At 46.5% G+C, this 27,582-nt stretch overlaps 1 protein-coding gene across 1 annotated transcript in view; it reads left to right on the top strand.

The window, feature by feature from the left end:
- The window catches only part of NECTIN1 (nectin cell adhesion molecule 1), a 108,219-nt gene that overhangs the window by 64,618 nt on the left and 16,019 nt on the right, over positions 1-27,582 (top strand). Inside the window, exons 2-5 of the mRNA XM_088138990.1 lie at positions 14,147-14,494; positions 16,676-16,978; positions 17,786-17,903; positions 22,920-23,071. Of these exons, the coding sequence (XP_087995116.1) occupies positions 14,147-14,494; positions 16,676-16,978; positions 17,786-17,903; positions 22,920-23,071 (921 nt within the window). The remainder of the gene's footprint in view (positions 1-14,146; positions 14,495-16,675; positions 16,979-17,785; positions 17,904-22,919; positions 23,072-27,582) is intronic.

Here is a 27,582-nt window from a genome sequence, read left to right as displayed (position 1 = left end):
AACTAATGTGGAGTAGTAGTGCATCCGTAGCAAAGATACCAAATGCAGGGGGAGCGATCGCAGCTCAGTGGCAACACGCATGCCTTGCGGGTAAAAGGGCCCCTGTTGGGGAACAGGCAAGGAGAAAGGATTCTGCCTGCCCTTCTGATCTGATTGAGCAAAAGAGGGTGACCGGGCTGCTGTCACAGTCGGTTGATAATGAGGGCTCAAGGAAGCAAGGCAAAGATAGGAAAAATCCCAGAGTCCTCTGTCTTCTTTGTAGAGTTAGTGGTTGAGTCAGCTTGGTTTCAGCTTTTCTCAGGCTCCTATTGTGTTCTGAGATGACTCAACAGCTCTACTGGCCAAGCATCTGTGAGCTCTTCGTTCCAGTTCCCCCACCTCCTAATCTGCCAGCTCAGGAATTCCTGCACACACACACACGGATCTTCCTTTTTTTTTTTTTTTTCCACAAGCAAACTGTGGGCTAGTTTTTGAAATTCTCCCTCCTGCTCACCCAACTCTAACTTACTTGATGCAGGGGTTCCTGGCTTAAGTAAGGTTGATATGGCAATGAGCAGCAAATCGGGTTTGCATAAAATTTCAACTCTAAGCAGTGGTGGCTCATCTGGTGCATGGCTAAGCCAAGAAGAGGCTCATATTTATGTACACAGAATGGAAATGAAGACTGTTTCATAATGAAACAAGAAACAAAGCCCGTTGAGCCAGAATTGAGAGCTTCTCTAGGATGCTGAGCTGGCTGTGAGAAGTCATATCTGAGAGACTGTTGCTCAGCTGAAACATATCTGTTTGGGTAGTGAGTAAAACTAATGGGATGCTTGTGAATTGTGTTTCAGAATTGTTTCAAGGAACATAATGGTGGCTTTGACACTAAAGCACTCCTAAAGATGGAGAAGACTCTACAGATATTCAGGAGAGAGCTAATGGAAAAATATGAAAAGTTAGAAGTTAGGTTGATATTTGTGGTCAGGGAATGTGTAGTGTGGGGAGGGAGAAGGAAGGAAGGGTCTTTCCCTGAAGAGCATCTGAATTTCAGTCCCTGGCAATTCACATTTCAAGCATCATGGAGCAGGTGATGGAGACAACCTTTGTGAATCTCCCTGACAATATGAGTTCTTGCTGTATTGGGCAAGATGGAGCAGTTACCTGCTTCGTGGAAGACAAAGGTGTCTGATCACTGGGGAAAGTGCTCACTGCAGCAGAATCTGTTCCCAGGGGTGGAGCTCAGACTCTGGGAACCCAAGTTTCAGAGGAAACATTGGCCTGCCAGTGCTGAGTTCAGGTTTTTCAGGATTACATCAAGCACATGAACCCTAATCTGCATCAGTATTTCCAGCCAAGTTCATGGCTTCCTGTGATCCAAGGCTGAGTGGCAATCTGGAGTATCTGGAGTCTCTTTTCAAGGCCCATCTTACGTTTTGAACTCAGTGTTTTGCAGAGGGAATCTTACTGGTACTGTACTTTCGAGCAGGAGGACATCAACCCGGCCTGTTTGAGGGGTGGGGTGAGATGGCCATGCAACAGAGGTGTGTGGTGGAGGTATCATAAGTTTCCAGTTCCGGACCCTCGCCTTTTTCTTCTGTTTCCCTTCTCTCCAATTCTGCTTTCAATAACAGAATTTCTCAGGGGATTCTGGAATTGAGACAGAGTGTGCAGCAGCTCTTTCCTTCTTTTATAAGAAGGAAACATTTTATATTTAAGCTGTTATTATTTTATGTTTAACCCTAACCAAGCCCAGGAACGTTGATAACCCAGCTCACTCACTGCATTTGATCCAACTATTTGTTTCATATTAAAACATCCCAAAAGAGGGGACTATGGAAGATGCATGGCAGAATCCAAGCAAAAGGATTTGGGTTTCCAGAAGTTGAGGGAGAAATTGAGATGAGTAGAAATTTGGAATACGAGGGTGGCTGAGGGTGCCGTCTCGTCAACGTTCTCTGTGCTTTGTCTCCTGAAGGGTGTCAGCGTCTCACCCTTCAGGATAGAAATTTGGCTGACTCAGCAGGATTCAAACGGCCAACACCATTGACTCATTTAGGAGTCCAACCCTGATTAAGTCCAGGTGTGGTCTAGCTGTCATCCTTGGTACAGCTGCAGAAAACAAGGTTTATTTGATTTCTTTTCCAGCTGTGGCCAAAAGGATGGCTCTCTCTGTGCCAACATTTTTTTTTCTTCCCTATCAAGAGAGGGTGCTCCCCAAGAGCTTCGGCGTAATCCAACTCTAGCCACACCAGATCTCAACATTCCCCCAGTATTTTCACCAAAGAATCATTTCTTGCATCCTCCACCTGGGTGCTGTGCCATGGAACTGGAAGGGCGGTCTTTGGGATAGACTTTGCATCTTCTGTGCTTCCCAGAGGAACTCTGCTAGCCATCCATGTCTGCATCCTTAAACAATACAGACCTCAGCCATGTTGTGTTATAGAAATAGTTTCTCCATTCAGTTGGCTGGAGGAAAATCTCAGGCATTGCCATCTAGGCTTGAGCCTGTGGATCTTTCCAGGAAATGGATGAGTTGTAGATTAGAGAAAGGGGGAGAACACATAATTAATCTGCAAAGCTCACCATCACCAGATGTGATGTCCACAGGTTGATATGGCTTACAAGATCAACTCTCCTTCAAGTCAACTTTGACTCCTCATGACCCTGAATGCAGCTGTGTCATTTTCTTGGTGACAATACAATGTGATTTGCCATTACCTTCTTCCAAGATGCTTTGTTGACTTCCATTCTAGCCTAAAATTCTGAAATGTCTTGGTGGTCTTCTATCCAAGTACTAACCACATCTGACCCTCTTTGCTTTTTCAAATCAACTAAGATTGGTTAGGGGCAGCGAAGAGGTTTATCAACGGTGAATAGTTCTGTTGGCATAAGTGCAAACTCCCTTATTTGACATCAGGATAACAACACCTGCTTTATTGTCTGATGAAGAAACTCCACAAGGCACCTTCTTTGGCTACTGTGTGAACCAGCAATCTGGATTTAGAGGCCCCATGATGCCACCCTTGCTTACCTTGTACTATAGCCCCTTACCTTGTATTGAGAATGTACAATGCCACAAAACAGCATCTTTGAATATTTCTTTGATCTTGGGGAAACGAAAAAACCCAACACTTCCTCCCCCCTGAAGTAAGGATCCAAATTCTTGTATGCATCAGGAATTAAAACACTTCCTTCCATTGCAGGTGTGTTCATGGAGGGGAAGAAGAACATCCCAGTGTTAGTGATATCACATTGCCCCAGGGTGGAGGGGCATATTGCCCCTTGCTCTTTTCACTGAGCGTTGAATCACAAGCATTGGCACTTGTTAATGTCTCTGAAGCCAAAGCCCATGACACAGGTATGCTCTTGCCACATCTTGCAGGGTGGCGATGCCAAGGAAGTGGCAGGATCCAGAGCCAGGTTATAGGGTTGCAAGATGGGGATGGGGGGTAGGCAGGTTGGCAGCATGTTATTTGGGAACAAAGTGCGAGAGAGAGAGAGAGAGAGAGAGATTGGCACAGATTGAGCCTGTAGGAAGTTGTGCAAACCAGTGCCAAGTCAACGTGCTTCCCCCTAACAAAGAGGCATTGATTTGATGCTTAGCTGTGGCAGCTGAGAATACAACTCACTCCTTTCTAGTGATTGGAGATCACTAGAAACTCTTGAGCACTTCATGCCTGATAGTGAAGTGCAGAGAGACCCACTCGTTCAGCCTGAGGATCTGGGGAAGTTGGTTGCAAGCGTTTGCTGGAGTTGCTTCCATGTGAGTGATGTGCATGTGAGAATTACGGCAGGCTCAACACCTTGTGCAACAGGTCAGGGGACAGTGCAAAGGGCAAGGCCAGGCAGGCATGCAGAATGGACTTCCAGATCATCACGATGGGTCCATGAAACAATATCCAATTGTGTAATGTGACCTATTGAAATGGATTCCCTGCTTTGCAGTCAGACTCTTAGACAGGATTCACGCAGCATGCTAGCGGTTAAAGCATCACGATCGAAGCCCTGCCACTTTTGCATATGCATGTCCACATCTTTGGTCTTTGATTGGAGCACCATACTCGCCATCGTGCAAATTTTAAACCCTCCCTGGAGACACTCCCCCCCCCCCCGCTGTTATTCAAACATCAAAAATAGTAGACAGGAATTTTGGGTGCTCAGCTGACTATCACCAGATGTATAACAAAGTCGATTTCTTTAAGTCTTGAGCAGAGGCTGAATGCCAGATTAGCTGGCATCCATTCAGTGGAAGAGGAGGAGGAGTATATAAATATAATACTATTTCAGGCTAAGCTTTGTTTCAGTAGCAAACATGGGGGTGTAGGATTTAACAAATAATTCTCTCGTTTATGAAAAGAAAAAAGAAGGCCTTCACACTTATCTCCATGAATGATATTGCAAGGAAACAAATCCAGCGATTACCCAATTTGCAAGAAAAGCTTCTGAGCTGACTGATTCATGAAAGTGGGTCTTCTCTTCCAAAGTCGGGGAATAGATATTATACGGCTTTTGAACTCATCAATACTAGATGGTGAATGTGAGCTTCCTGGTCCGATTCCTGGGTTAAGACTAAAAATGTCAGCACGTACACGCTGGACTGGTGGCAACCCCTTTTTCGCTCTCTCTTTTCTCTCCCTTTTTGCCCTCAAGCCAAATCAAACACATGAGATTGCAACACCCTGTTGGAAGTGGGTATACCTACACTGCATTGTAGAGCCTTGGGATAGCTTGAGGTCTCAGACAATGAGTGGAGAAAAGGCATCAGTGTAGCGTTGAAGAGACGGGGAGAGGAGCTTTTTGGGAAGCCAAGCTCATAATCCTCCAGTTTCAGTCCTGGGAGCCTGGGGTCACCATCCGTAGAGCATCTGTGACTCTCCTTGACTTGGAACTCATGCAGCCCACAGCAGAGGGTAGGTGCTTGAAGGAAATCCTGTGTGGATGTTCCCCCAGAAGTGGGCTGATGATAACAGGGTAGCCAAAAAGATTTTAATCACAGACAGGAAGAACAAGTGCCTGACTGCCACCCCAGCCTACAACTGAGCAAGAGAAAAATAGCACGCTGAATTCCTGCATGGGAATCCTTGGGCCAGCCATTAACTCAGTTCCTTGGAAGTTTTACCTGTTAAACATTTCCAGTCCTGATGAAGGGCAAGGGATGCTATTGATACTACGGAGGGAGGAAATGCACAAATAGGGTCCAATGAACATTTTTGGTCTGGGGCGACAGTATCTTGCTGGGTGAGGCATCGTTCCTGGAGCATCTGCTCAACCTGATTTAACCAAAGAGTTAAGATCTTGTTGGGAAGTGGGACCGTTAGCAACCAAGAAAACGTGTCAGGTGGAGGAACAGGAAGGATTATATCTCCAGGACTGGGTCCAACTGAGTCAGGATAGCTCCTGAGAGACAAGGTTTTGGGCTGGCTGTTGCTCAGGCAGAGCCCAATACAGTACTGTCATAGGAGTGTTTTGTTTTTAACCAGCATGCAGGTGGAGTCACCCTGGAGCCTGGGAAAGCATCTTTGTGTGGCTCCCCAGAAGAAGCAGTAGAACATCACACACGGAAGTCCCTGTCGTAGGACGGCCACTTTCTAGCAAGCCAAGCCAAAGCTTGGCATGTGACCTGCGTGCAAACTGATGTGCTGACTGAGATTCAGGGTCCAAGATTGTTCAGGATGTTGCCTTTACCGGAAGCATAAACATGATGGTTTGCAACAGTCTATTAGTGTCCCACCCTCCCCCATCAGCCTCCTTTACAAGGAAATATGTGGCCTGGCAGCAGATAAGTGGCCCATGTTCTTCCAACAACACCTAAGAAAGCCACATTTGCAAGACTCAGCCAGTCTCTCCCTGGCAGAGACACGCTACGCCAACCACTTCAAATGCAAAGGGAGAGGAAGGAGGGCCAAGGTCTCAGCTAATGAAGTTTTGGCACCAGTGCGTCTCCAACACTCAGCTGCTTTATGGCACTGAACGCATGGAGGGGGAGAGAGCTTAGACCATCATGCTCAGACATGTGTTTGGCTGATTTCTGCAGAAGATGCTGCTCACAGGTTGACCCCTGAGTTGGCAAAATGGATTGAGAAGAACTGTCTGCCCTGACTTTTCTAGGCTGCGACCTTGGGCCCGCTTACCCAGGAGATCATGGTGCAGTCTCTTCCCCAGTAATCATGCATGCGATTACACTTATTTGTTATTCACATCATAGGTTCACAGCACCATCCTATTCTTCTTTATGTAGAAAGACATCCTGCTGAGTCCAAGTCAGTTTGTTTAGGTCTCCAGGGACACCCATTGCTGCCTAGGCTGGGTGGACTTCCACTTCCGGAATCCTCCAGCCAGCATGACCATTGCTGGGAATTCTGGGAGTTGGCCGTCTGAACCTCTGGAAGGAACCCAGGCTGGTGATGTCTTCCTAAAGCAACCTTCCCCATCTACAAGACACAGAGTTCCTAGATAGCACAACTGCCCAGGGATGTTGTTGTTGTTTAGTCGTTAAGTCGTGTCCGACTCTTCATGACCCCATGAACCATATCGCGCCAGGCCTTCCTGTCCTTCACTGCCTCCCGGAGTTTGCTCAGTTTCATGCTCATTGCTTCAGTGATGTTCTCTAACCATCTCATCCTCTGCCATCCCCTTCTCCTTTTGCCTTCAATCTTTCCCAGCAGCAGGGTCTTTTCCAAAGAGTCCTCTCTTCGCATTAGGTGGCCAAAGTATCTGAGCCCAGGGATACACTGCTTTATTTTTCTAGCAGTCCTATCAGATAGATTAATTTGAGAGTAGCTGAATCAAGCCAGAGGTTTCCTGGCCAACCAAGAATTAGAACCTAGGTCTTCTGCTTCTTGATGTGCCCTTCTCACATGAAAACCCACATGAGCCCTAAAAGAGCCTTTGTTCTCTAAAACCAAGCCCTTATTGGGCAGTGTGAGTTCATCTGCCAAAACCTTCCATCCACCTCCCTCCCAAAATGATGTGTTCCCAATCACCAAAACCTTGTTCCCTCCATCCTGTTCTATATTTCAGTGCATCTGGGGCCAGTATTCTGAGCCTGCATGAGCAGAGTGCCAACAATCTCGTCTGGCTGTTGCAGCAGCATTTTCTGGCCTCCGAAATGCCTGCTGCGGGGATTTGGGAAATGGTGTGGTGATTTTGGGTCCAATTCTTTCCCACCCAGTTCTTCAGGCAGGCCAGTGGCTGTCCTGCTGTCTTTGCGGGAGGGGGAGAGAGAGAGGAAGAGGCATGAGTTTAAGATGCAGGAGAGAAGTTTGACTTCCAGAGTGGGGGCTGCATTCTTGTCCTGCCTTCTTTGCCCCGCAGTCTGGAACTGTGGAATGTGTGGTTTGGGGATGAGGACATGCAAGCACTTGATATAATGTGTTGCAAGCTCAACCAACAGGGAAGAGCTGTTCTGCAGAGGCCCTTCTGTTGTAAGTTGGCTTCCACATGACCATACAAACTGCCTAGGGAGTCTGTGCCTTCCCCACCCTGCTCATCCCCCACCTCCTGCTAGATCTCCAAGTCTCTCTCTGAAGTTTCAGGTTTTGCTTTTCCAAAAACGTTCTTGTTCTTTCGATTGAGGTAGAGCAGGAGAAGGCAGGGGGCTTATGGCCAGTTTTCTGTCTTCCTGGTCTGTCCTCAAGCATTCAACCTCCCTTCCTGCATGAATGCAAAGGAGTAACTGGCAGATAGTTTGGCTTCTTCTTCAAACAAGGACATGTTCTTAGTATCATTTCATTAATAAATTACTTGGCTTATTACATTCAGCTTTTGCTTCATGGATAACACTGTTCTTCCTGCCACCCGGCTTCTCAAGAACAAGTGAGAAGAACTCAGTGAGAGAGAAAACCCTTTTTTTCTTTTTTCTTTAACTATACCTCTATTCAGGGAAGGGAGTCCTACTCAGTCCCAGACGGTGTCTTTAGTCCTGCAGCATAAACACATCCAACTTGGTGTTTTCCAAATGCATTTGGATTACACCACCTGGAATGTCCAGCCAAGGTGGACCTCCCCAAAATATGCCTCTGTATCTTCACCAGCAGCCTTCAAGGTGGATTATACTGAGAGTAACACCTCAAGGCCATAATGCTGTAATAGTGGATCCCTGCAAAGGGCAAGGGTTTGGACTTGATCATCTCCAATATATCTTCCAAGTTTTGCATTCTAAGCTTCAGAGCACCTGATTGGCCTTTCAGGATCACCTGATATTCAAAAGCTTTAGGCAAAGTGGAGGCTGAGATTTTCCTTCAGGGCCACCAGGGCCATGGACGAGAGCCCCCATCATCTGTAGCAATTACCAGTTGCATTTAGGGAAGCCTCCCCACAACAAACACTTTGCTTCTTTTTAGTTGGATGCTACTCCCAGTGAAATGAACACTGGAATAGAAGAAAAGTCCTGCTGGATCAGAGCTAGACTATTGTGCCCCCAGGCCTGTGAACCAAGCCATCAGGCTAAGCTGTAATGGAGTCTATATAATTGAGTAGGACATTAAGCTAAGTTTTATTAACTTAGGCTTAAGATATGGTTGTGCAAAACCTTTCAGCCCTGAGATGTTCCAAGCTCAAAACAATCACTTTGAGTGTGGCCAGCATGAAACAAAACCCGTGTGTTTTTGAGTCTTTTGTTCTGAGTGCCAAGTGAGACATTTGTGTTTTGAGAGTATCTTTCTAAGCATGAAACAAAACTTGACTGTTTTCAGAGACATAGCTTTGAGGAAGGCGATACGAAACATTTATTTTGAGCATTCTGAGCATGAAACAAAACACGTGAGTTTTAAGAAGTTTGTTCTGAGAGTGAAACAAAACACATTGTCGGTTTCGCACGTGCCCAGGTTAACTGCACTGGGTCTTCAGTGGTTAGATGCTCCTGGAGAAGCAGGGTGTATTTTAGGAGCTATAGGAAGAGATTTGCTATTAGAGTGTTCTTTGAATTTAGGCTAAATGATCCTTCAACCTCTGAAAAGTCGGCCAGAGCACATGCTCAAGGTCAGGTGGATAGAGCCGTGTTAAACTATTAAAACAGCAGCGGCAGATCAGTCTGGCTTCAACAAAAGCTTCGCCCAGCCTGTTGCTCCAGAGTGGCAAGTAATGGCTCTGGGAAGCAAAGCCATGGTTTGCGGGGATGGGTGGCTTCAAGATCTTCCAGGATAGGACCTTCATGAGATGCCTTTGCAAAGCTGGTTGAGTGGGACCAGGAACAGCCGTTCCCATTCAAGCCGAGAGCCTCTTGGCGGTGCATTTCAAACAAGTAGCTGAGTCAACTTGTCTTCCTGGCCAGATTTCAAGAAATTGGGTGGGGAAGCAGCGCAGCCAAACGCCTGGGAGAGTGAGGAAGTGCTCAGTGCTGGGAGGCTGTTCCCAGGCCCTCTCTTACATGACAGTTCATGTGCTCACGGACAAGTCCCAACCTGCAGAAAGAGCCGTAAATACTTCAGAGCCAGCAGCTCGGCCCGGCAGGCGCTGGCTCACCTTTTGCAGGTGCTGGTGTAAAAGTTTTGCTCCCTGGAAAGACGGGAGAAGAGAAAAAGCGACATGTTTCTAGGTACACTGACAGGCTTGCCATCTGAAAGCTTCGCCTGAAAAGGCAGAGTCGGGGCAAAGAATGCAAGCGAGTTCTCTTCGCTTGATTTCCCTTCATTTACTAATCCCATCGTGGCAAATATTTTACACTCGGTTGTTTTGCCCAGCTTATTCTGCTTTGGTTGGCTGGGGAGGGAGGAGCAAGACACCATGCAGGACTCTTAGTCCCCATGCCACCACGCTGTACAAGCCCTTTTAGAAAACCCTTGCAACCAGCATTGCTCATCGTATTTTCTAGTCAATGTCCGGGAGGATGGAAAGAGGGTCAGTAGGCAACGTTGGGCAGAGATTTTTGTCTCTTGGGAATATCCCTTGCTTGGGTTCTCAGGAAGAAGCAAGTTTCCAGCCCTTAGGAACGTAAAGAGCTGCGCGAAGCCTGCTGCAATGTCAAAAGCCAGGGTAAAGATGGCTGAATCAGATCCCCTCTATAATTTTCTGCCTCTCCCTGGAACAAGCACAGCCTGAAGAAATTCTGCATAATCAGTTTTGCCTTGTTGTGCCTCGTTGATCCGCAGAATTCAGCTGCCATGATTTTGGTGCAGAATTTGAACTGCAGATTTTGTCTTTTGTTTGAAGCGTCCAGGGCTCGATGCAGTTGAAGGGTGAATGGAATAATGGAGCTGGTTGGGGGTGTTTTCTTGATGTCCCTTTTCCCTTGCATTGAATAGTTGACCCCCTTTTCCCTACCATCCTCCCTTTCGGGAGAATCATAAGTCAAAATGGCATGGAATAGTTTTAGCAAACAGGCATGAGTGAGATGACATGCTCAGGTGTCACATCTTCCATTGTTGCCATTTAGGTGCCCGCTCAGTTCCTCAGCACACCCATCGCTCTTCTCCCGGTGTCAAACCTGCCTCTGTACAGAGCTTGTAGACCAGTGTTTCTCAACCTTGGCAACCTGAAGATGTGTGGACTTCAAGTTGCCAAGGTTGAGAAACACTGCTGTAGACAAAAGAAACGTGAGAGACAATCAATGGCATTGGCTGATACTCCAGCAGAATTATGGGAAACGCATGAGCAACTGATGCAAAACCCAGCACTCTTGAGTTACATGGACCTCTTTTGGAGGGAACCCAGATTTATAAAGTTTTGGTGGGTGAAGGTTGTTGTTGGTTTAAGGGGCAGAATGGACCCCACCTCTCAGAAAAGGCAGCCCCACTTTGGCTGTTTTCCAACCTACTTTGGAGGGGAAGTGTGGCCTCATCATAACATGTCCGGTGCAAACCTTGAGGCAACAGAAGTTATCATCTCTGTTGTAAAGCTCTGGACGGGCTTTTCCTCTGAGGGGTGAGTGGTCAAAGTGAGGGGTGGTGAGGAAGCAGCTGCTACCTTGGGAAGTAAGACGAAATCTGTCCCCCTGGATACTTGTTTAAAGGCATTTACTTTTCTTATGCATGGGTTGTGTTCAGCGTCTGCCACCACTAGTCAAAAAGAGATTCATGCCCAAGTTTTGCAGAAGAGCTGTTGTAACAGACCAGGTGCAGTGCAATCCTGGGCATCATGGGTACTTATGAGCACCCAACAGGTTGTCTTCTATGTGTATGTATATTATGATACGTAGCCCCAAAGCCAGGTCAAAAAGGTCTACCTCTAATCTCTTTCCCAAATGACCAGAAGACCACATGGGATTCCCAGTGGCTCATGAGCAAGCATTGACCCAAGGCTGATGGACTGATGATGCCATTGTTTTTATGGGGTGGTACCTCTTCTGAGTCTCTCCTTTCTGCATCTCTATCGGTGGTCTCTTGGAGCAGGGGCTGTTGCCCTCCAATTTTGCTCAAGTGTCAGGCAGTGACCATTGTGTACCGTCTAAGCCAGTGAGTTTCCTAGGATGTTTTAGAAAACCTTGAGGTCCTTCAGAAACTTTTCCAAGCCTCCTTAACAGGGTCAGAGAGGATGGACTAGTTTTTCTCCAACAAGGCAGCTTACCTGCTTGCTACCAATGTTCCCTCCGGAGCTCAGCCATGGGTGTGTTTCGTAAGATGTAATCGCATTTTGCATGGGGTGAGGACAAGCTAGTCTAACTGGCCTGCCTGGTGCATGTCAGTAAGTTCAGGATGTGTCTGAAAATTCAGGACTCCACCCCTCCAGAACCCTTTGCAACATGCAGAGTTTTTCAGCAGACATGCAGAAGTTTCTCAGCCAGCCCCCTGATGTGGAAAAGGGAGATGTCAGAAACACCAAATGCTTTTCCCAGAGTACTTCATTCTCTCTTCCTTTCTACATTTATTTTTACCTCCAACTCTCAGCTCTTCCATGTTTCCCCAGGCTTCCTATTTCTATGGGACAGGCAGGTCTGGGGAGAGACCTGCCTTTCCAGTTCTCGGCTGTGCGTTACTAACCATCCCTTTTTTCCAATCTCCCTCTTTCTGTGTATTAAATAAAAATATGAGCCATATAATTACTGGTGTGTTATCTCTAAATATACAGATCAGGAATATGCAGCAGCAGCAGAAATTTGAGATGGGGAGGAGGAGCCGGATTGAAAGGTGCCCAGCAGGGGAGGAGAGTTTGCTCCCTTTCGATAAAAGGGCCTGGGGCACATTTTGCAATGTGAGAAGAAGGAGGGTTCAGACATTTCTAATGCTCATCACAGAACCCCTTTTACTCTGGAAGGTACTGATAAAGTTTCCCCTCCACCCTGCCTCCCTGCTGTTCCAAAATTTAATTCAGGCCCATGAACTGTAACCCTCCCTGGGTCTGCTCCTTTCATGCATCATTCATCTCTCTCGTTCGTGGTGCGGTCCTAAAGCACATCACCAGGGCCTCTTGCAGCCTGGCCCCCTCCAAATGAATTGAGCTGCAGCCAAGCTGGCTGAGGCCGATGGGAGCTGCAAGCCCAGCATCTTGGAAAGTCACCAGGCCAAAGAAGGTTGTCTGCATCAAAATATTAGCCCCATCGAATGCAGTGGAACTTCCTCCTGAGTCAGCCTGCCTTAAGTTGCATTGTAATATTTATTTTCTTTCAGTGGGTGGCTGCCTCTCTCTGTCTCTCTGTCTCTCTCTGGGTGTGTAGGCTTAGATGTAGAAGGATATGTGGCACTCTTATTAATTTTGCAAGTGAAGCAGGTTTTCAGGACTTTGCATAACTGCAGTTTTTCTGTCTGATCGTTCGGCTTTGCCCCTTTTCATCCAGTGAAGTATGCAACTGTGGAGGGCGCTCTCAACCCCTCAGAGCCTGGGCATCCTCTGTTTGACTCAGAAAAACCAAGCAGCTTGGTCTTTCTCATGCTGCTTTGCTCCAAATGCACTGGGCTGCAACTCCCATCCTCCCTATACTTGGTCTTAAACTTCTGGAGAAGGTCCTCAGGGAAGCTTCTGAAGAGAGTCTTTGGAGATGCATGTCCTGCTCGCTTCGGTAGCCATAAAAAGTTGATGCTGGAAAGCAGGAAGGGAGGAAGAGGGGGAAATAATGTATGGGTGAGAGAAATGTTCTTTGCTCAAACTCTTCCTTGCTTTGCTAGTTTTCTGCTTTTGTTATAAGAAATAATGGGAGGGAGGAAGAAAGGAAGGAAGTTATGGAAAGCTGGCATGCATCAATTCTAAAATATATGGGAGCATAGATAAATGAAATACTATCTGCAGAAAAAAGTCCAGCTCTTCCTGCTTGGCATCGTGAGCTCTCTCTGCTGCAGTCCTCTGACTTCTAGAAAGCTGCCCACCGTCTTAAGGTCCAACTCTGCCCATCCCTCCTTCTGTTCATCATATATGCTCCTGATATAGCATCCAAGCTGTGCAGTGACACCCCCTGCAGCGTCAAGAGCAAGTAGAACAATCCTGCCAACAGAGTTGAAACTGGGTTGGTTCTTTAAGCCATGCAAGTCGCCTCTTGGATGCGGCAACCGGGGTTCTCCAAGGGGACCTCTGTGAACTAGACTCGAGGCACAGTGAGGTGGTTTATATCAGCAGAGCAGAATCCTCCAAGATATCTGGACACGCAAACATTTAATCTCTTCTCTTCTCTGCCCCAAACACATATTTCAGCTGGCAGACTAGCTGGACTAGCAGATTTGCAAAAGAGTTTTCCGGGTTATTTAATTATCCAGCCGACTTCTGCGCAGGAACCAAAAGTTGAAGCACATTATTAAGCCTCTTTCAGGAAGAGGATCACCATCTGCAACAGTCTTTTGGGCTGCATTTTTAATCACAACAGTCACATATCTGGTGGCTGTATTTGCACATCATATTACATTTAGTTTGTTTTAACCTTGGTGGTTTGCTCGGTATGTGTGTTTGTGTGTCTTTGTTGTGTGAATCCAGGCCACTGGATTACTTAATGATTCATTGCACTGTGCAGACCCAGGAAATGGGTGAATTCAGTAACAAGATGAAACCTGTTGCCAAATTGTCTCCCATTAATCTTTTGAGCTGTATTTGGAAGGGCTCACAGGAACCTGTGGTTCCAAAACTACAACCCTGGCAGATTCACAGGGCCAGTGTTGGAACCCCAGCAACGAGGGCCATTTCCAGTTACATCCTAATCTTGCATTGTTTATGTTACCTAGCATGTTAGTAAAACAATTATAATCCAAAAAAACCTAGCTTGGAGAACCCTAACAACACAATATCTCCTGTTCCTCTTTTCCTGTAGGCCTCTGGGCTCAGAAGGTGCTTGTCAACGAGACAGTCTCTGGCTTCGTCGGGACCGATGTCGTCCTGCACTGCAACTTGGTCAAGATCAATCATACAAGGATCACACAGGTCACCTGGCAGAAGGCCACAAATGGTTCCAAGCAAAATGTGGCCATCTACAACCCCAACATGGGCGTCTCCATCCTGCCCCCCTACGAGGAGCGAGTGGTCTTCCAGAGCCCCTCCATCACAGATGGGACCATCAAGCTGTCCCAACTCCAGTTGGATGATGAAGGGATCTACATCTGTGAGTTTGCCACCTTCCCTACTGGCAACCGGGAAAACCAACTCAATCTTACTGTGTTGGGTAAGTCGCCAACATCGTTGACCTACCTGTCTTTCAGCTGGGGCTGTAGCAAAGACACAGTGTGCAACAGCTCAATCCATCCGTCTCCCATCCTGCTTTATGGTCATGTGACATTACTAGTTTCTTAGTGGGAGAGTAGCACTGAGCAGTGCTTCCAAACAGCTGAACAGGGACACCACATGTGGAATCAGCGGGCTTGATGGTTCTTCCTCCCTGTCCAGTCTTCTCCTCCTTTGCCCATGGGGGTGATTCCAGTATGCTCACCATCCCTGAGCAAAGGCAGAGGGGATGGAGAGCAAGACCAGAAATTCAAAGAGCCTGGAAAGGTTTGGATTGTGGTTAAAGCTCGGAGGACTTTTCCTGTGCCCAAAAGACATAGAAATTTGGGGACATTTCTGGGAAATGGAAACTTTTTTAATTGACTCAAGAACAGGAAATGCAAGACCAAAAAGAAGAAGGGGCTTTTGAGGGGAGATGGATGGATTTTCAGATTTTTTTTTTCTATTGATCTCATGTGTAAGCATTTGTCTTACCTGTCTGGGAACATTTCGGTTTCCAACTCTTTGCCAACAAAAAATAGGATTGCACCCCAGATCTCCAGGCAATATTTGTTCATTTTCCTGTTGTTCGGTCTGGGGCTTATATTTGGTAAATATATTTCACCTTATATATACACACACTTCCATTCTTGAGAAAACTGTGCTCCGAGTTAGAATGAGGGTAGGAAATATTTGTCCTCGCTCTGAACTTGCTTTGCCTTGTCATCAACTGATTGTCTAGGTAGCTCTGTAATGGCCTCACATTGGCTATGCCAACCCTGTCAGAGTTTTCAACTCTGTTGCAAACTTACTTTGAGACCCAGAAAGCAGAAAAGCTGCACTGATGTTGAGTCTAAGCAAAAGAAATTTACTTTAAACAGATGCAAATGTGTATGTTTCCCAAAATATTGCACAACCCCCTGGTCTGGGCTCCCTGTTATTAAAATATTGATGTACACTACGTTATGTAAATCCTGAAGCAGTTTACAGCAATAATATAAAAACAAAGCTCTGTAAGAAAAATGATCCATGAAAAACATCAACGATAGTGGGAGTTAGTGGCAGGGAAGGTCATCACCAAAAGATGCGGTTTTGGAGAATGCTCAAGAAGATGTTGGCATTGGGGGCTGGTTCAGAAAGGAAAATGTTCCCAGGAGAAGCAAAAGAGTTTTTTCATTGTATTATAACTAAGGAATGTATTGTTTTGTTATTAGTAGTAGTAGTAGTACTTTATGTGAGATGAGTGGCTATATAAATATGATAAATATGATAAATACTGCTTCTATTCCTGATTTTTCCCCATAAGGATTGGTGTGCCAGTGTGTGGTAAAGACAGGGAAGGATCCTGATTTTGAGATCCCAAAGTAATGAAGCTTCTGCTTGGCTTCCCTTCTGGCTTTTGAATTAGGGAGGCCGTGTCTCTGAAATCAAGCCTTGCAATCCACACATCTCACTAAGCCATGGCCTGTATTAACTCTAGTCTGTAGAACAACCACAGTGGCCTGGCTCACAGAAAGTGGAGCCATATTTCCAAATCAATACGCTAATGAGAAGTCAGATAGATCAGAGAGCCTGCTGCTTCCCGTTCAACATTTTTTGGAGAATTAGAGGTGTGAAATGAAGGTGATATGGGCAGAGGCCACAAAAGAGCAATGGGTTTCCATGTCGGTGACTCTATCTTTCAAGCATAAGAGATCTTCGTAGAACTGTTTGCAATCATGTCCAGATGAAGAAAGTTGCTCCATTTTTCATGAAACGTGGCATTCCAGTGAATTCAAATTCAGCAGTGGAATCTCATTTGTCAATTCCATTTTTACTCTATGTATGTATGTATGTATGTATTTATTTATAAGATTTATATATCCGCCCATCTTGTAAAACACAACTCTGGGTGGCTCACAACAATCATGAAATCACAAACAATAAAGCAAGTTGTAGGCTGGTTTCCTTTGAAAAACATGAAGAAGATTCACAGGGAGCCCCGAGTCAACAACTGCACCTAGATTTTGAGTGATGTTCAGATCTTGGGCAGACTAATGAGAAAGACACTAGGTTGGTGTTTGCCAGACTACTTGTGGTCTTTGTTGGTAATTTGATCATGACACCTTTGCTTTCACTTTCTCATCCCTTGCCTTTTCTTTAGCCAAACCAGTGAACCGGATGGAGGGCACCACCAGACCACTGATTGCCAGGGCTGGCATGACGGAGAAAATCCTGGTGGCCACCTGTATATCCTCCAACGGGAAACCTCCCAGCACTGTGACCTGGGACACTAAGCTGAAAGGGGAGGCAGAATTCCAGGAGATCCGCAATGAGAATGGGACCATCACAGTGATCAGCCGCTACCGTCTTTTACCAAGCCGGGAGGCCCACCAACAGCAGCTGAAGTGTGTGGTCAACTACCAGTTGGAGCGGTTTACTGAGAGCATGACCCTCAATGTGTTGTGTAAGTTGCAGGAGTGATGCACATTAGTGGAGCTGAGGCTTCAAAGGGACAAGACATAAAATGGGGGAATTGCTCTTACAAGGTGTTTTTAATGTTTTAACCCTAACCCTTTGGAATAAGCCCGTGAAGAGTGTTTTTCTCCCCAGTGGCTTATCCCAACCACCCCCATCCAACTTTTGAGTACTGCTGATGTTGGAGATTTACGCTAGATGTGGGTTTCCATGGGGGAGGAGGGGCAAGTAGCAAAACGCGTGATGATGTCAGGATACAAGGACATAACTTCATTCATCATCACTGATATGATGGCATCATGCACATGTCATTTTGTGGTTTGCTGCAGAAGTCACTGCTAGGAGGTGAAGGTGGTCCACAGGCCATCCATTAATGACTGCCTCTTTTCTCACCCCACCTACTTTTGCTGTTTTTCCTACCCTCCTGTCTTCTCCTGACCCTTCTCTTGTTTCCATCCATCTTTCCTCTTTTTCTCCTTGCCTTACCAATTCCATTTTTGCCCTTATCTGTACAACTCTTCCTTTCTTCTCCTTGCCTCATCCTTTCACCTTTATTTCTCTCCTTCCCTCTGTTCTCCATGCCTTCTCAACCCTGCTCCTTCCATCCTTAATTTCCTCAATGCTGCCCTCATTCCTTCCTTAATCTTCTCAACCCCCACCTTTTTCCTCCTTTGCTCTCTTGACTCTTGCTTCTCTCCTTTCCTGCTTCTCTCTTCCCTCATCCTTCTTCCTTCTTCCTTTCCCTCTCTCCTTCACAACTTTCTTCCATTCTGTTCTCCCTGCTCCTCTTTCACAGATGAACCTGAGGTTAGGATTGATGGTTTTGACAGCAACTGGTACCGCAACCGGAAGGATGTGAAGCTGACATGTATATCTGATGCCAATCCTCCTGCCACTGAGTACCAATGGAAGCTGTAAGTATTGACCAGAGCACGTGGATGAACTGTTATGGGTTCTTTGCAGCACTGAATGAGTGGGGACCAAATGGGAACACTTTTGTGCCCAGTGCCATACAGTTGCTTTGAGAGCTACCAGGTCAGATTGTGCAAGTGAAGGAAGAATGATTGACAGCTCCTTTCCTCCAGTATTTTACATAAATTATGGCCTGAAGACAGGAAGGTAGCATTTCTAAGCTAGGCCCAGCTTAGCCGTTCCACTTGTGCTACTGTTCTCTGGATAGACATTCTACATAGCCCTTTTATTTATTTTAATTCTAGCAGTTTCTACAATAATATTTGCTACATGGTGTGCTTTGTGCTAGCTAATGACCATAATGAAGATTGCTGATGATCTATAGAAATGTTTTCTCTTGAGTTCCCATGTCTGATAGAGACAGCTACCATGGAGAGAACAAGAGGTGGCTTTAGGAGTTTAGGATGGTGGACGGCAACCTGTTCTTAGTCCCTCCTCCAAATTTTAACAAATATAAATCACAAATCCTTGACTCCCCTGAGGGAAACTCATCAGACTAGCTGTATAATTGGAACTGACTGAATCAGGATACAGTGTGAGACCATCCTTGGCTTCCAGGTGTTTCACAAAAGCAGAAAGGAAACACCAGCGTCCCACACACAGATTCAGCAGTAAAGAGCGTATAATTAGCAGGTGAGAAGATCTGATCTGTTGCAATTCAAGTGTTAATTCATTCTCGCCTCTAACCGGATGCAGGACTTAGGTCTAAATACTCTTCCACGGGATTCCAGTTGGTTTACCTGGGAAACGTTCAGAAGAGAACCCACACCTCTGCTCAGGCCTGGCTGTCCTCAGATATTCCCTCCTCTTTCTTTAAAAAAATGTTCCTTCCTCTTACTTGGCAACGGAGACATTGTTGGGGAGATCAGTTTCCACCCACATGAGCATCCCTGGCTGGCAGCATAGAAAGTGTGTGTGTGTGTGTGTGCGCACGCGCATGTGTTTCCAGGCAGACAGATTTTGATCAGCAGCTGGTGAGTCATCAGCCAGATCACCTGCAGTGACCTGGATGGAGTCATTCAGGCGAGTGAACAGATAGCCCATTTCTCACAAACAGCCGAAGAAGAGATGGGAATCCTGCCTCCCGAATGCCCCAGTTGGTCGGCTGCTTGCTGGAGTGCATTTAAAGCAAATGCAGTGCCTCTAGAAAGCAAGCACATCAGGGAGAAGCCTTTTCTTTTCTTCCTCTTTCTGTGTGCAGAGATGAATGGACTGATATGGAGAAATAATCAATCCCGGAGCCACACAAGACTCAAGTGCCTCTTCTGTTGTTGAAGAAGGCCAGTGGAATAGCATCTTCCAGGTGGCCACCAAGGAAGAAGCTGGCTTATCTAAAAAGAGATGCAATCCAATCATCGCCTTGGGTTGCTCCTCGCATCACTGCCATGATCCTCAAATCTCGGGACAGCAAGGCCTGTTCCACCCCGGAGGGCAGGTTGGCATTACACCGTCTCTCTGTGCCTCGAGTGCCAATTTGGATGGATGTTCCTGTGCCAGGAACCTACTCAAGGGCAAGCTCAGCCCAGAGGGAAGACCCTGGATAATGGTCTTTTGGGGAACAGCGCCCCTTTCTGTCAGAGGGCTCTTAACCAGGGCATCCAGAGGCAGGTCACGCATCTACCGTGCAACACTTTGTAGGCCTCTCTCAGCTTTTAGGGAGGACAAAGCCATTGAAAGCGGGGCGACAGCTGCCCCGGGGCCATGAAGAAAGGGGACATTTTGGTTGCTGCAAAAACCTTGTTGGCTCCAGCTTCCTTGGCCTCCCAGGTTCCTAGTTGGATTGAGGCCATTGCTTACAGCTTCTCTCCCCCCACTGCCCCCAACTGCTCTTTGAAGAAAAGACTCGTGGTTGCAGCAGGGACAGAAGAGGGAGAAAAGACAGAGATTGGAAACGCCGAACGTAAGGGATAAAGTGCTGAGAGTCAGATCTGGTGAGCAGGAAGGGACAGATGGGACAGGATGAGGTTTTCTCTTGCTTTGTTCCGGATCGTGAGCCTGTTTATAGATGTTAGGAGCAGCAGTTGCAGAAAGATGGCCAACCCCTCTCACTTCTCAGAGGGAAGCAAAAGAAAGGGTGGCGTATTATATGCCCCGGCTTTCCCGAATGCGCTGCTTTCCACAGCTTTGGGATTGGAGCTCCGGGCAGTCTGACCAGGATGGAGTGATGATGCTACGTTGCTGCAGCCGGCGAGCTTGGGGAAGACAGAGATGTGCTACTGAATCTTTCCAGATGACCAAGGAGGGGGAATCTTTTGTCCTTAGCGCGAAGCCCAATCCAAGGCCTATAGCGCAGTTTTCTACTTCTCCACGGAATGCCGCGCATCCTCCAAGTAGATTTATTCTCTTACTTACAACCTCCGCATTTGATTCCACAAGGCAAATTCTTCTGCACGGCTTGCAATAAATAGACATAATACAATTTAGATGCAAACTAGAGCGCCAACTCATGAACTCGAGACTAGCATAAAAGGGAGCAAGTGGCCAAAATTGCAGAAATCCCAGAACAAAAAGCACAGGGTTCGGAAAGCAGATGTCGCTGTGGATTGAAAGGGTGCGAGGAGACAGAACTTTTCATCTGGTGCCAAAGTGACCATTTCCCATCTAGTGAACCATTCTGAGAAGGCGATCTCACATGTTGGGTGCCTTGAGAAGATCCTCTTCCTGGGTTCATTCATACATACATACATTCGCTATAATCCATATTTCTAAGGCCACTCAACTTGTTGACAAATCTTACCTGCCTCACCTCATTTTATTCCGGTGGTTGGAAGGGTTCCTAGCTGAAATCAGGTGTGCCAACAGTCGGTCCCATCTTGCTTGAGGAGGATACAATGCCTGGGTGACGGAAAATGGGTGACCCTCAATCCGCTCGCAGGGGCATTGCCAAAGTGGATGAAGGCTAGACGTGGCCATAGGGGCTGCAGGCAGATAATGAGTGGTACTCATAGGAGGTCAAGGAGTTTGGAGTAAAGCACCCTTAGATAAAAAAGGGGCAACTTCCTTCTTTTCGAAGGATATAGCAATGACCAAGACAACTGTTCCAAACTGTACAAAAGGTTGTCGTTTTGTTTTGTATCTTTCAGGCTCCCAGTGACTAACATAAATACAGATAAATGAACAGGCTATACATTTTCCTGGGGACTAGCATCTTCTGGGGGTTGACTTCCAAGACTGATGTTGGCCTTTGTCCCCACCCCACCATTTCTAATTTTAGAATAAGACCCCAAATCTCACACTCCCTTTCCTTTTGTTTTTTCCCCAAATACTACATTGGTTCTATGGCTGGGAATGCTGCAGCTTGACTTAAATTAGCATTGATCGTTTCTTCTCGAAATTCTTGCCAGTGTAGGCACTTGCTTGGGGCATGTTAACGTGGCCAAAACCAGACTTCTGATTGTTTCTTCCTCTTTGGACCAAACAACTTATGGTTAATGGTGGTGGTGATGGTGTTTTCAAGGAAATAGACTATGTTGTGAAGCTGACTTAGAGGAACCCAGGCTGTTCGTCTGTGTAGGCTGATATTTTCTGATCATTAATTGCTCTCAGGGGGTGAGAAGGGTTTCCCCCACCACCTACTGCTTCTAATTGGAGCGTCTCTGGCATCGTCTGAATGCAAATAGTGTTTGTCACCCCTGGGTTGTGTGCCTCTCAATTGCTTTTGCTGAACGTAATTGCTTTCCCTTGGATTGATTAAAAATGAGTAAACTGCATAATTTTCATCTGTGTACAGAGTTGTTTATGTTTGTTCTGTGATTTTTCAAAACACTTTGGAACTGATTTTTTGTTGAGCTTCTCTCAATTTATATTAGGACTGACATTATGGGGCTGCAGTTCCTATCCATAGTAGTTTGGAAAAAAGAACCATTATCACAGAAATAGAACAGATCGCATTAGCAAATACTTTGCAGAGAAGACAGGCAAAGAAAATACTCTAGGGTGAAGAAACCACTGCTTAAGGGCCACGGATCTGATTTCAGTTTGCTTTTTTATCCTATCCTCCTGTTTAAAAAAAAAAAATCAGGCAGGTGTATATCAAAAGTTGGCAGCATGGCACCTGCAGGTCCCAAGGGATCCTCCCTCCCCAAAATTAAATGAATAATTTAAAATGTTTTTGAAACACTGAAATAGGATACAATAGCCACCTCTCCCAACGGTTGGTGTCTTCATGAGCTCACAAGAGATGGTGATTCTTGTGCAAGACCGGGGGCATTTCCTTGGCACCCAGGCTCCTATGGCACACCCTTGGGGCAAAAGGATCTTCTGTCACTTTATCAATCTTCACCCCAGTCCCAAGCAGAAGGGGGCAGTTGACCCACGCTCCTTCCACACAGCTGATCAGGAATTGTCCTCCAGAGAGTTGTTTTTTTATCCGCACTCAGTCGTTACCGACTCTGCGGTGACTGCTTGGACAAGTCCTTACAGTTTTCAAGGCAAGGTGTTTTCAGAAGTGGTTTGCCAGTGCCTCCTTCCTAGAGCAGAGCCCAGCTGGCAAGCGCAGGAGGTGGGGTTTCCGTTGCTTTGCGCCTTTTTCAGGCGTGCGTGGCTTCCACACTACCGGCAACTGCTCCCGACTCCTTTTGCAAGGCGCTGCCAGCATTTTTTCCTCCCACCGGGGTGAGAGTCCCCATTTATCTACTCACATAAGTTTTCGATCTGCTGGGTTGACAGGAGCTGGGGAGGAAACAGGAACTCACCCTGTTAACGCGAAAGCTGGGCTCGAACCGCTGAAGTGTCAACCATTTCTGGCCGGCAACTTTCAGCGTCATTAAGCCGCTGCGCCACTGCGTCCCCTATCCAGACAGGTTTAAGCTATGTTAATTCATAATTCAACAAACACAGAAACAGCAAGATGCCCAATGAGTAGGTTGGATTTACCATCGGCTGATTATAGAATTCGCTAGCCAGACGACAAGCTTTCTGCTAATGGTCCAAGGGCTTTGTGTTCTTGTTTTGGACAGGCTGAATGGCTCGCTGCCTGACAGTGCAGAAATTCAAAACAGCACTCTGTTCTTCAAGGGACCAGTCACATACAGCCTGTCGGCGACATACATCTGCGAAGCCACCAACACCATTGGCACCCGGTCTGGACAGGTGGAAGTGAATGTCACAGGTAGGAATTGAAAACAAAGGTAGCCTCTGTTGTTGAGGGGTGCAGGTCGCAAAAGAAAAACCCACTTTAAGCCTTAGGCCACCTCTCTATTTTTACAGGCTCGCTTTTGCTTCTCACGTCTTCTCTGCTCCTCTGGGAAAAACATGGAGTCGGGTGGGATTTTCTGGCCCTTCCGTTTGTTTAAAATGTGTTGGTTTCCATTAGGAGCGCCGGTTCCTGTTTCTTCTCCTGCTCTTCTCCTTTGGTTTGCCAGTACTTCAATTCCTCCTGCTTTTCCCTTGGTGTCCTTTCCACATCTGGTTCAAAGCCAGCTGTAGAAGGTTGAAAGGCCGTGTTACAGTGCAGAAATTAGAAGGGGCGAAGAAATGAGAGAATGGGATGTCAAAAGATGTGCTACAAGGTCACGTCCAAAAGAGCATGAAGTAGTGCTGGTGTTTGCTTCTCTGTTTGCTTCCAAAAGTTATGTTTGTTTTTCGAAAGCTTTAGGAATAAAGTCACCGGTCAGAACTGCTGTAGTTTAGCCTGCGTTGTTTAAGCTTGGAGCATGTTGTTCTTCAGATTTAATTCTTAACTCTAAGCACGTGGGGGGGGGGGTGCGTGCGCACGTGCGCTGTTTCTCTCCAGGGTTGTTAAAGGCTAATGGCCAGACTAAGCTACAGAAGGAGCCGTTGACTAAGAGACAAGGTGTGATATTAGCAGAATTGGTGGGAAGGAATAAGGAGAAAGAAGGGCTGCGCTATAGTCAGAAGATAGTAGGAGACGACAGGTGGAAATGCCAGTCCTTCAACTGGGGTCCTCCCCAAGTGCCAACTCCCATAATTCCCATCCTGTTGATGCCATCCCTACCTTGAGAACACCAAGTTGGAAGGCCCAAGGGGAGGAAGTGATATCACACTGAAAGAATGAGCAATGGCTGCCGTGGAGGTAACTGCATCATCAAAAGCAGCTGTGTGGTTGAAGAAGTAAGGAAAGAATCATTAGGCAATATGTTTCTTGCTTTTTGTTATGGAAAAGGGTACAATCAGCCATATGCTATTGAGCTGGGTCTACTGTGTCCAATAACTCCTATATGAACCCAGCTTTTCTTCCCAGGTGGATCCGCCTTCTGAGTCAGGAATGAAAGTCCTCCTTGTCTTAATCTCCCAAGGCTGGTTTCATTGTTCCATCATGTCTCCCCATAGTCTTCTCTTATCCAGGCTGAACACATCCAACACCTCCCATCGTTGCTCCTAAGTTTTTCCTCCTTGACTCCTTGCCATGTGGGATGCTGTCCTCTGGACACACTCCAGTTAGTCCGTATCCTTCCTAGATGCGGTCCCTTCCTAAAGTTGGGGGTAACCTAAGTGGAGAGTTGGATTGTAGACTTTCTCCAATATTCCAGCCTCATACTGGTGGCCCAAGAATTTCTCAAGGGGATCGTTAACCAAGTCCTTTGCCACCTCTGTGGGCTCTCCTGGGCTGGAAGGAGGAAGATGAGAGACGCTGAGGCTGGTAGGCTTGGCTGCAGGACTTCAAAGCATTTTTCCCTATTGCTATTACAATTTCCCCTACATTGATGTAGCTGCCAAGACGCTGATGTTGCCTGTTGACCTCCAAGATGGAAAATGCCCAAAGAAAATGTCTTGTTGGGAAAAGTAAAAAAAAAAAGGGCTCCCTTCCTTCTGTGTTTTTATGATGGCTATAAAATAAGGAGGCAGCCTGATGAGATGACATGGATGGATTGCACTAGTGGGGGAAGAGGTATTTCTGTAGCTTTAATTATTTCCTTCCATAAGGAAGCTTCCTCCAAATGCAACAATGAAACCCTATTAAATCATGGAGAGATTACAGCCCAACGTCTCTCTTAATCATAGTGCTGCAACTAGATAATTTTAGGTTCTGCACTGAATTGCTCTTATGGGCCACGTTAGAGAAGGTCATGTGTGTACGAATTCATTGGAGACCACACCGTTCCCATTTCTCTTTCTACGGCTTTTCACATCTGCATTCCTGATGCAAGGAAAAACTCACATGCCAAAGGCAAGGTGCCCTCCCAGCACTTAAACCACTTATGTGACAGCACCACCAGTGCAGCTATGGGAATAAAGTGGAGCTTGCTCCCACTGCTCCAGCGAAACACATTGACCAGAAAATAAGCTCAACGGTGGTTCTGAAAGAAACATTTAAAAATATAAAATGAATCTCCTAATCATGTCCTCGCCCAGCCCAGAAGTTGGCCGGTGGGAAGGATTTAGCAGGAAGCTGGGTCAACTCAGGCCAGCCCTGAAGCTGATGCTGGACTTATTCACCAATTCTCACATTTTCTGAAAAGTTATGTTGGATCCCCCCGGGCATAAAAACCCTGGATGTAAGCCCAGGTCCAGCCCTGGCTACATCACTCTTATTTACCAGCATTCCCAACATCTGCAGCTTTCTTAAGAGGGCATTTGAGCTCCGAGTAGGAAGGAACTCCAGGCTCCAATAGTAGATGCACTGCTGTTTGCAAAGCGTGTTCACAATCGTTATGTCCTACCTCCTGCTGGAACCCAGCCTCGGCCTCTCCTTGGGCTGTTGAAATTACAGGTGGGTTTGCAAATGGTTTTGAAAGAGGGTTGGAGAAAGCAGGAGAGGACCCAGTTCTCAATGTGGGGAGTCTCTTGCTCATGGCTTGGATGGTTGCTTTGGCATTGTCAGAGTACATCGCAGCACTTAATTGGTAGCCTTGATTGGTGATGGGGAAATTTAACTCAGTGGGTGCCTGGTTTCCAAGGATAGCCTTCTTGCATTTTATTTTGAAAAGCCACTTCTTGCAAATGCAAAAAAGAAGAAGAAGAAGAAGAAAAATGCAAAGGCGAGCAGCTACAGTAGCCGTTCTGGGGCAGCTTTGCTCCTGGAAAGCTCCTTCCCACCACGCCGCAAAATGCTGATCATGCAGTGTTGCAACTGGGGCTGGGGCAAATTCACTTGACAGTGGAAGGGAGGCGACAGGGCCATGAAAAGCTGCTCGGACCAGCTTTGTGCAAAATGAGTGTTGGTCAGAGAGCAAGGAAGCAAATGAGCATGTAAAAAGGGAAGCTCCATCCGCAGGCTGGTCCTTGCACGGCGCAGCAAATCCCAGGGGGGTGGAAAGGATGAAGCCGGCCCTGAACGTTTGCCAGGAGCGGCCAAATTGCAGCTGGGATGCTCCAAGTAAAACCCAGTTAATCCTCATGGCCTCAGCCTATGTTCATCTGGCAGTCCCCAAGGGCACATTGGGACTTGAAAGGGAGGAGGTACAGCCAACCATGCCAGGCAATCATAGGTAGATTTGTTTGGGGTTTGCAAATAGTTTTAATCCCACTGGCAGAGACCCAAATCTCCTCCTTCCCCAGGTTGTCTCCCAACAATCTCTCAAATTCAGTGCCCCAAGAGAGAGAGGTGAGACACCAACAGCATGTTTTTGGACACTTGCACGTTGATATTCGAGATCCTGTGCTCTTTAATTCATGCAGTTACTGTTTTGCATTTGTTCTGCTCCGGTCAAACAGGTTGCATAAGTTCCAAAACCTACACAGTCTTCTCGATGAGAGTCCACAGAGGGTCACTTTTAAATTAAAGGCACCAATAACTTTGCAGCGTGGATGTGGATTATCTAGCTGGTTATCTTCATTTCCATGGCTGTTTCAGATTCCCATACCCCAGTCTCATCATTTATCACCACTTGAAGTTGGCGTTTGGGTGGAGTTTGATATCTTTGCAAAAATTAGACCACAGGTCTAGCGATTCCAGGCTTCCGTTGCCAGCGTGATCTGTGGGAAACTGATAGACTGCAGAATGGTAAAGCCACATCCTTCCCCCCATCTTTCCCGGCAGCTGGTAGTGATGATGATGAAAATGAAGTCAATCAAACCACAACCCAAAAATCAGAATTGACAAAAAAGAAAAGATTGAGAGCATCTTAAAGAATAGTGGCACAGTATTAAAAGCACACAGAGCTCAAAAGCCATAATGAATGGCCATAAAGTGCAGTGATTAAAAGGCTTTACTTTAAAAAAAAAAAGGCAGCTGAACTAGCTATTGCAATCCTATTGGAATACACAAGTGGTCACTTATGACATGACAAGGAGAGTGTTAGGCCATGCTTTGCCCCCAAAGCATCTAAAACCTGTGTGCTACCCCCGAGAAGACCCTGCCGCTGATATGTGGCTATTTGATCTCTCATGGAGGTGGCACAGATGATGAATCATTCATATTATTCATCCGTATCTTCTGCTGTTGGTTTCCCTGTGCATGAAAAGCTCAGAAAGCTTTTTAAAACGTCTGCTTTAAATGGGAATCCTTGCGATGCTTGAAGGGTGCAGAAGAGAATGTCAAATGCCTGCGTGGCGTGTCCATTTTCTTCTTATTTCTTTGCGCCCCCCCTTAAATCGGTGCCTACTTGGAATATTTTTCAGCCACAGCAAAACGCAGCTTCCACCCCAGGAGCTGAATCTCAGAGTGTGATGTTATTTTTAAGGCAGCCAGCGAGGTCGAGAAGGCAAAAATGTCTGAAC

Source organism: Python bivittatus, unplaced genomic scaffold (genome assembly GCF_059951505.1).
Source record: "Python bivittatus isolate LINGU-HERP-01145 unplaced genomic scaffold, Pbiv_v1 ctg000320_np1212, whole genome shotgun sequence".
NCBI classification, from domain to species: Eukaryota; Metazoa; Chordata; class Lepidosauria; order Squamata; family Pythonidae; genus Python; species Python bivittatus.
The sequence above is the reverse complement of the archived record's forward strand: the minus strand, read 5'-3'. Positions and strand labels throughout refer to the sequence as shown.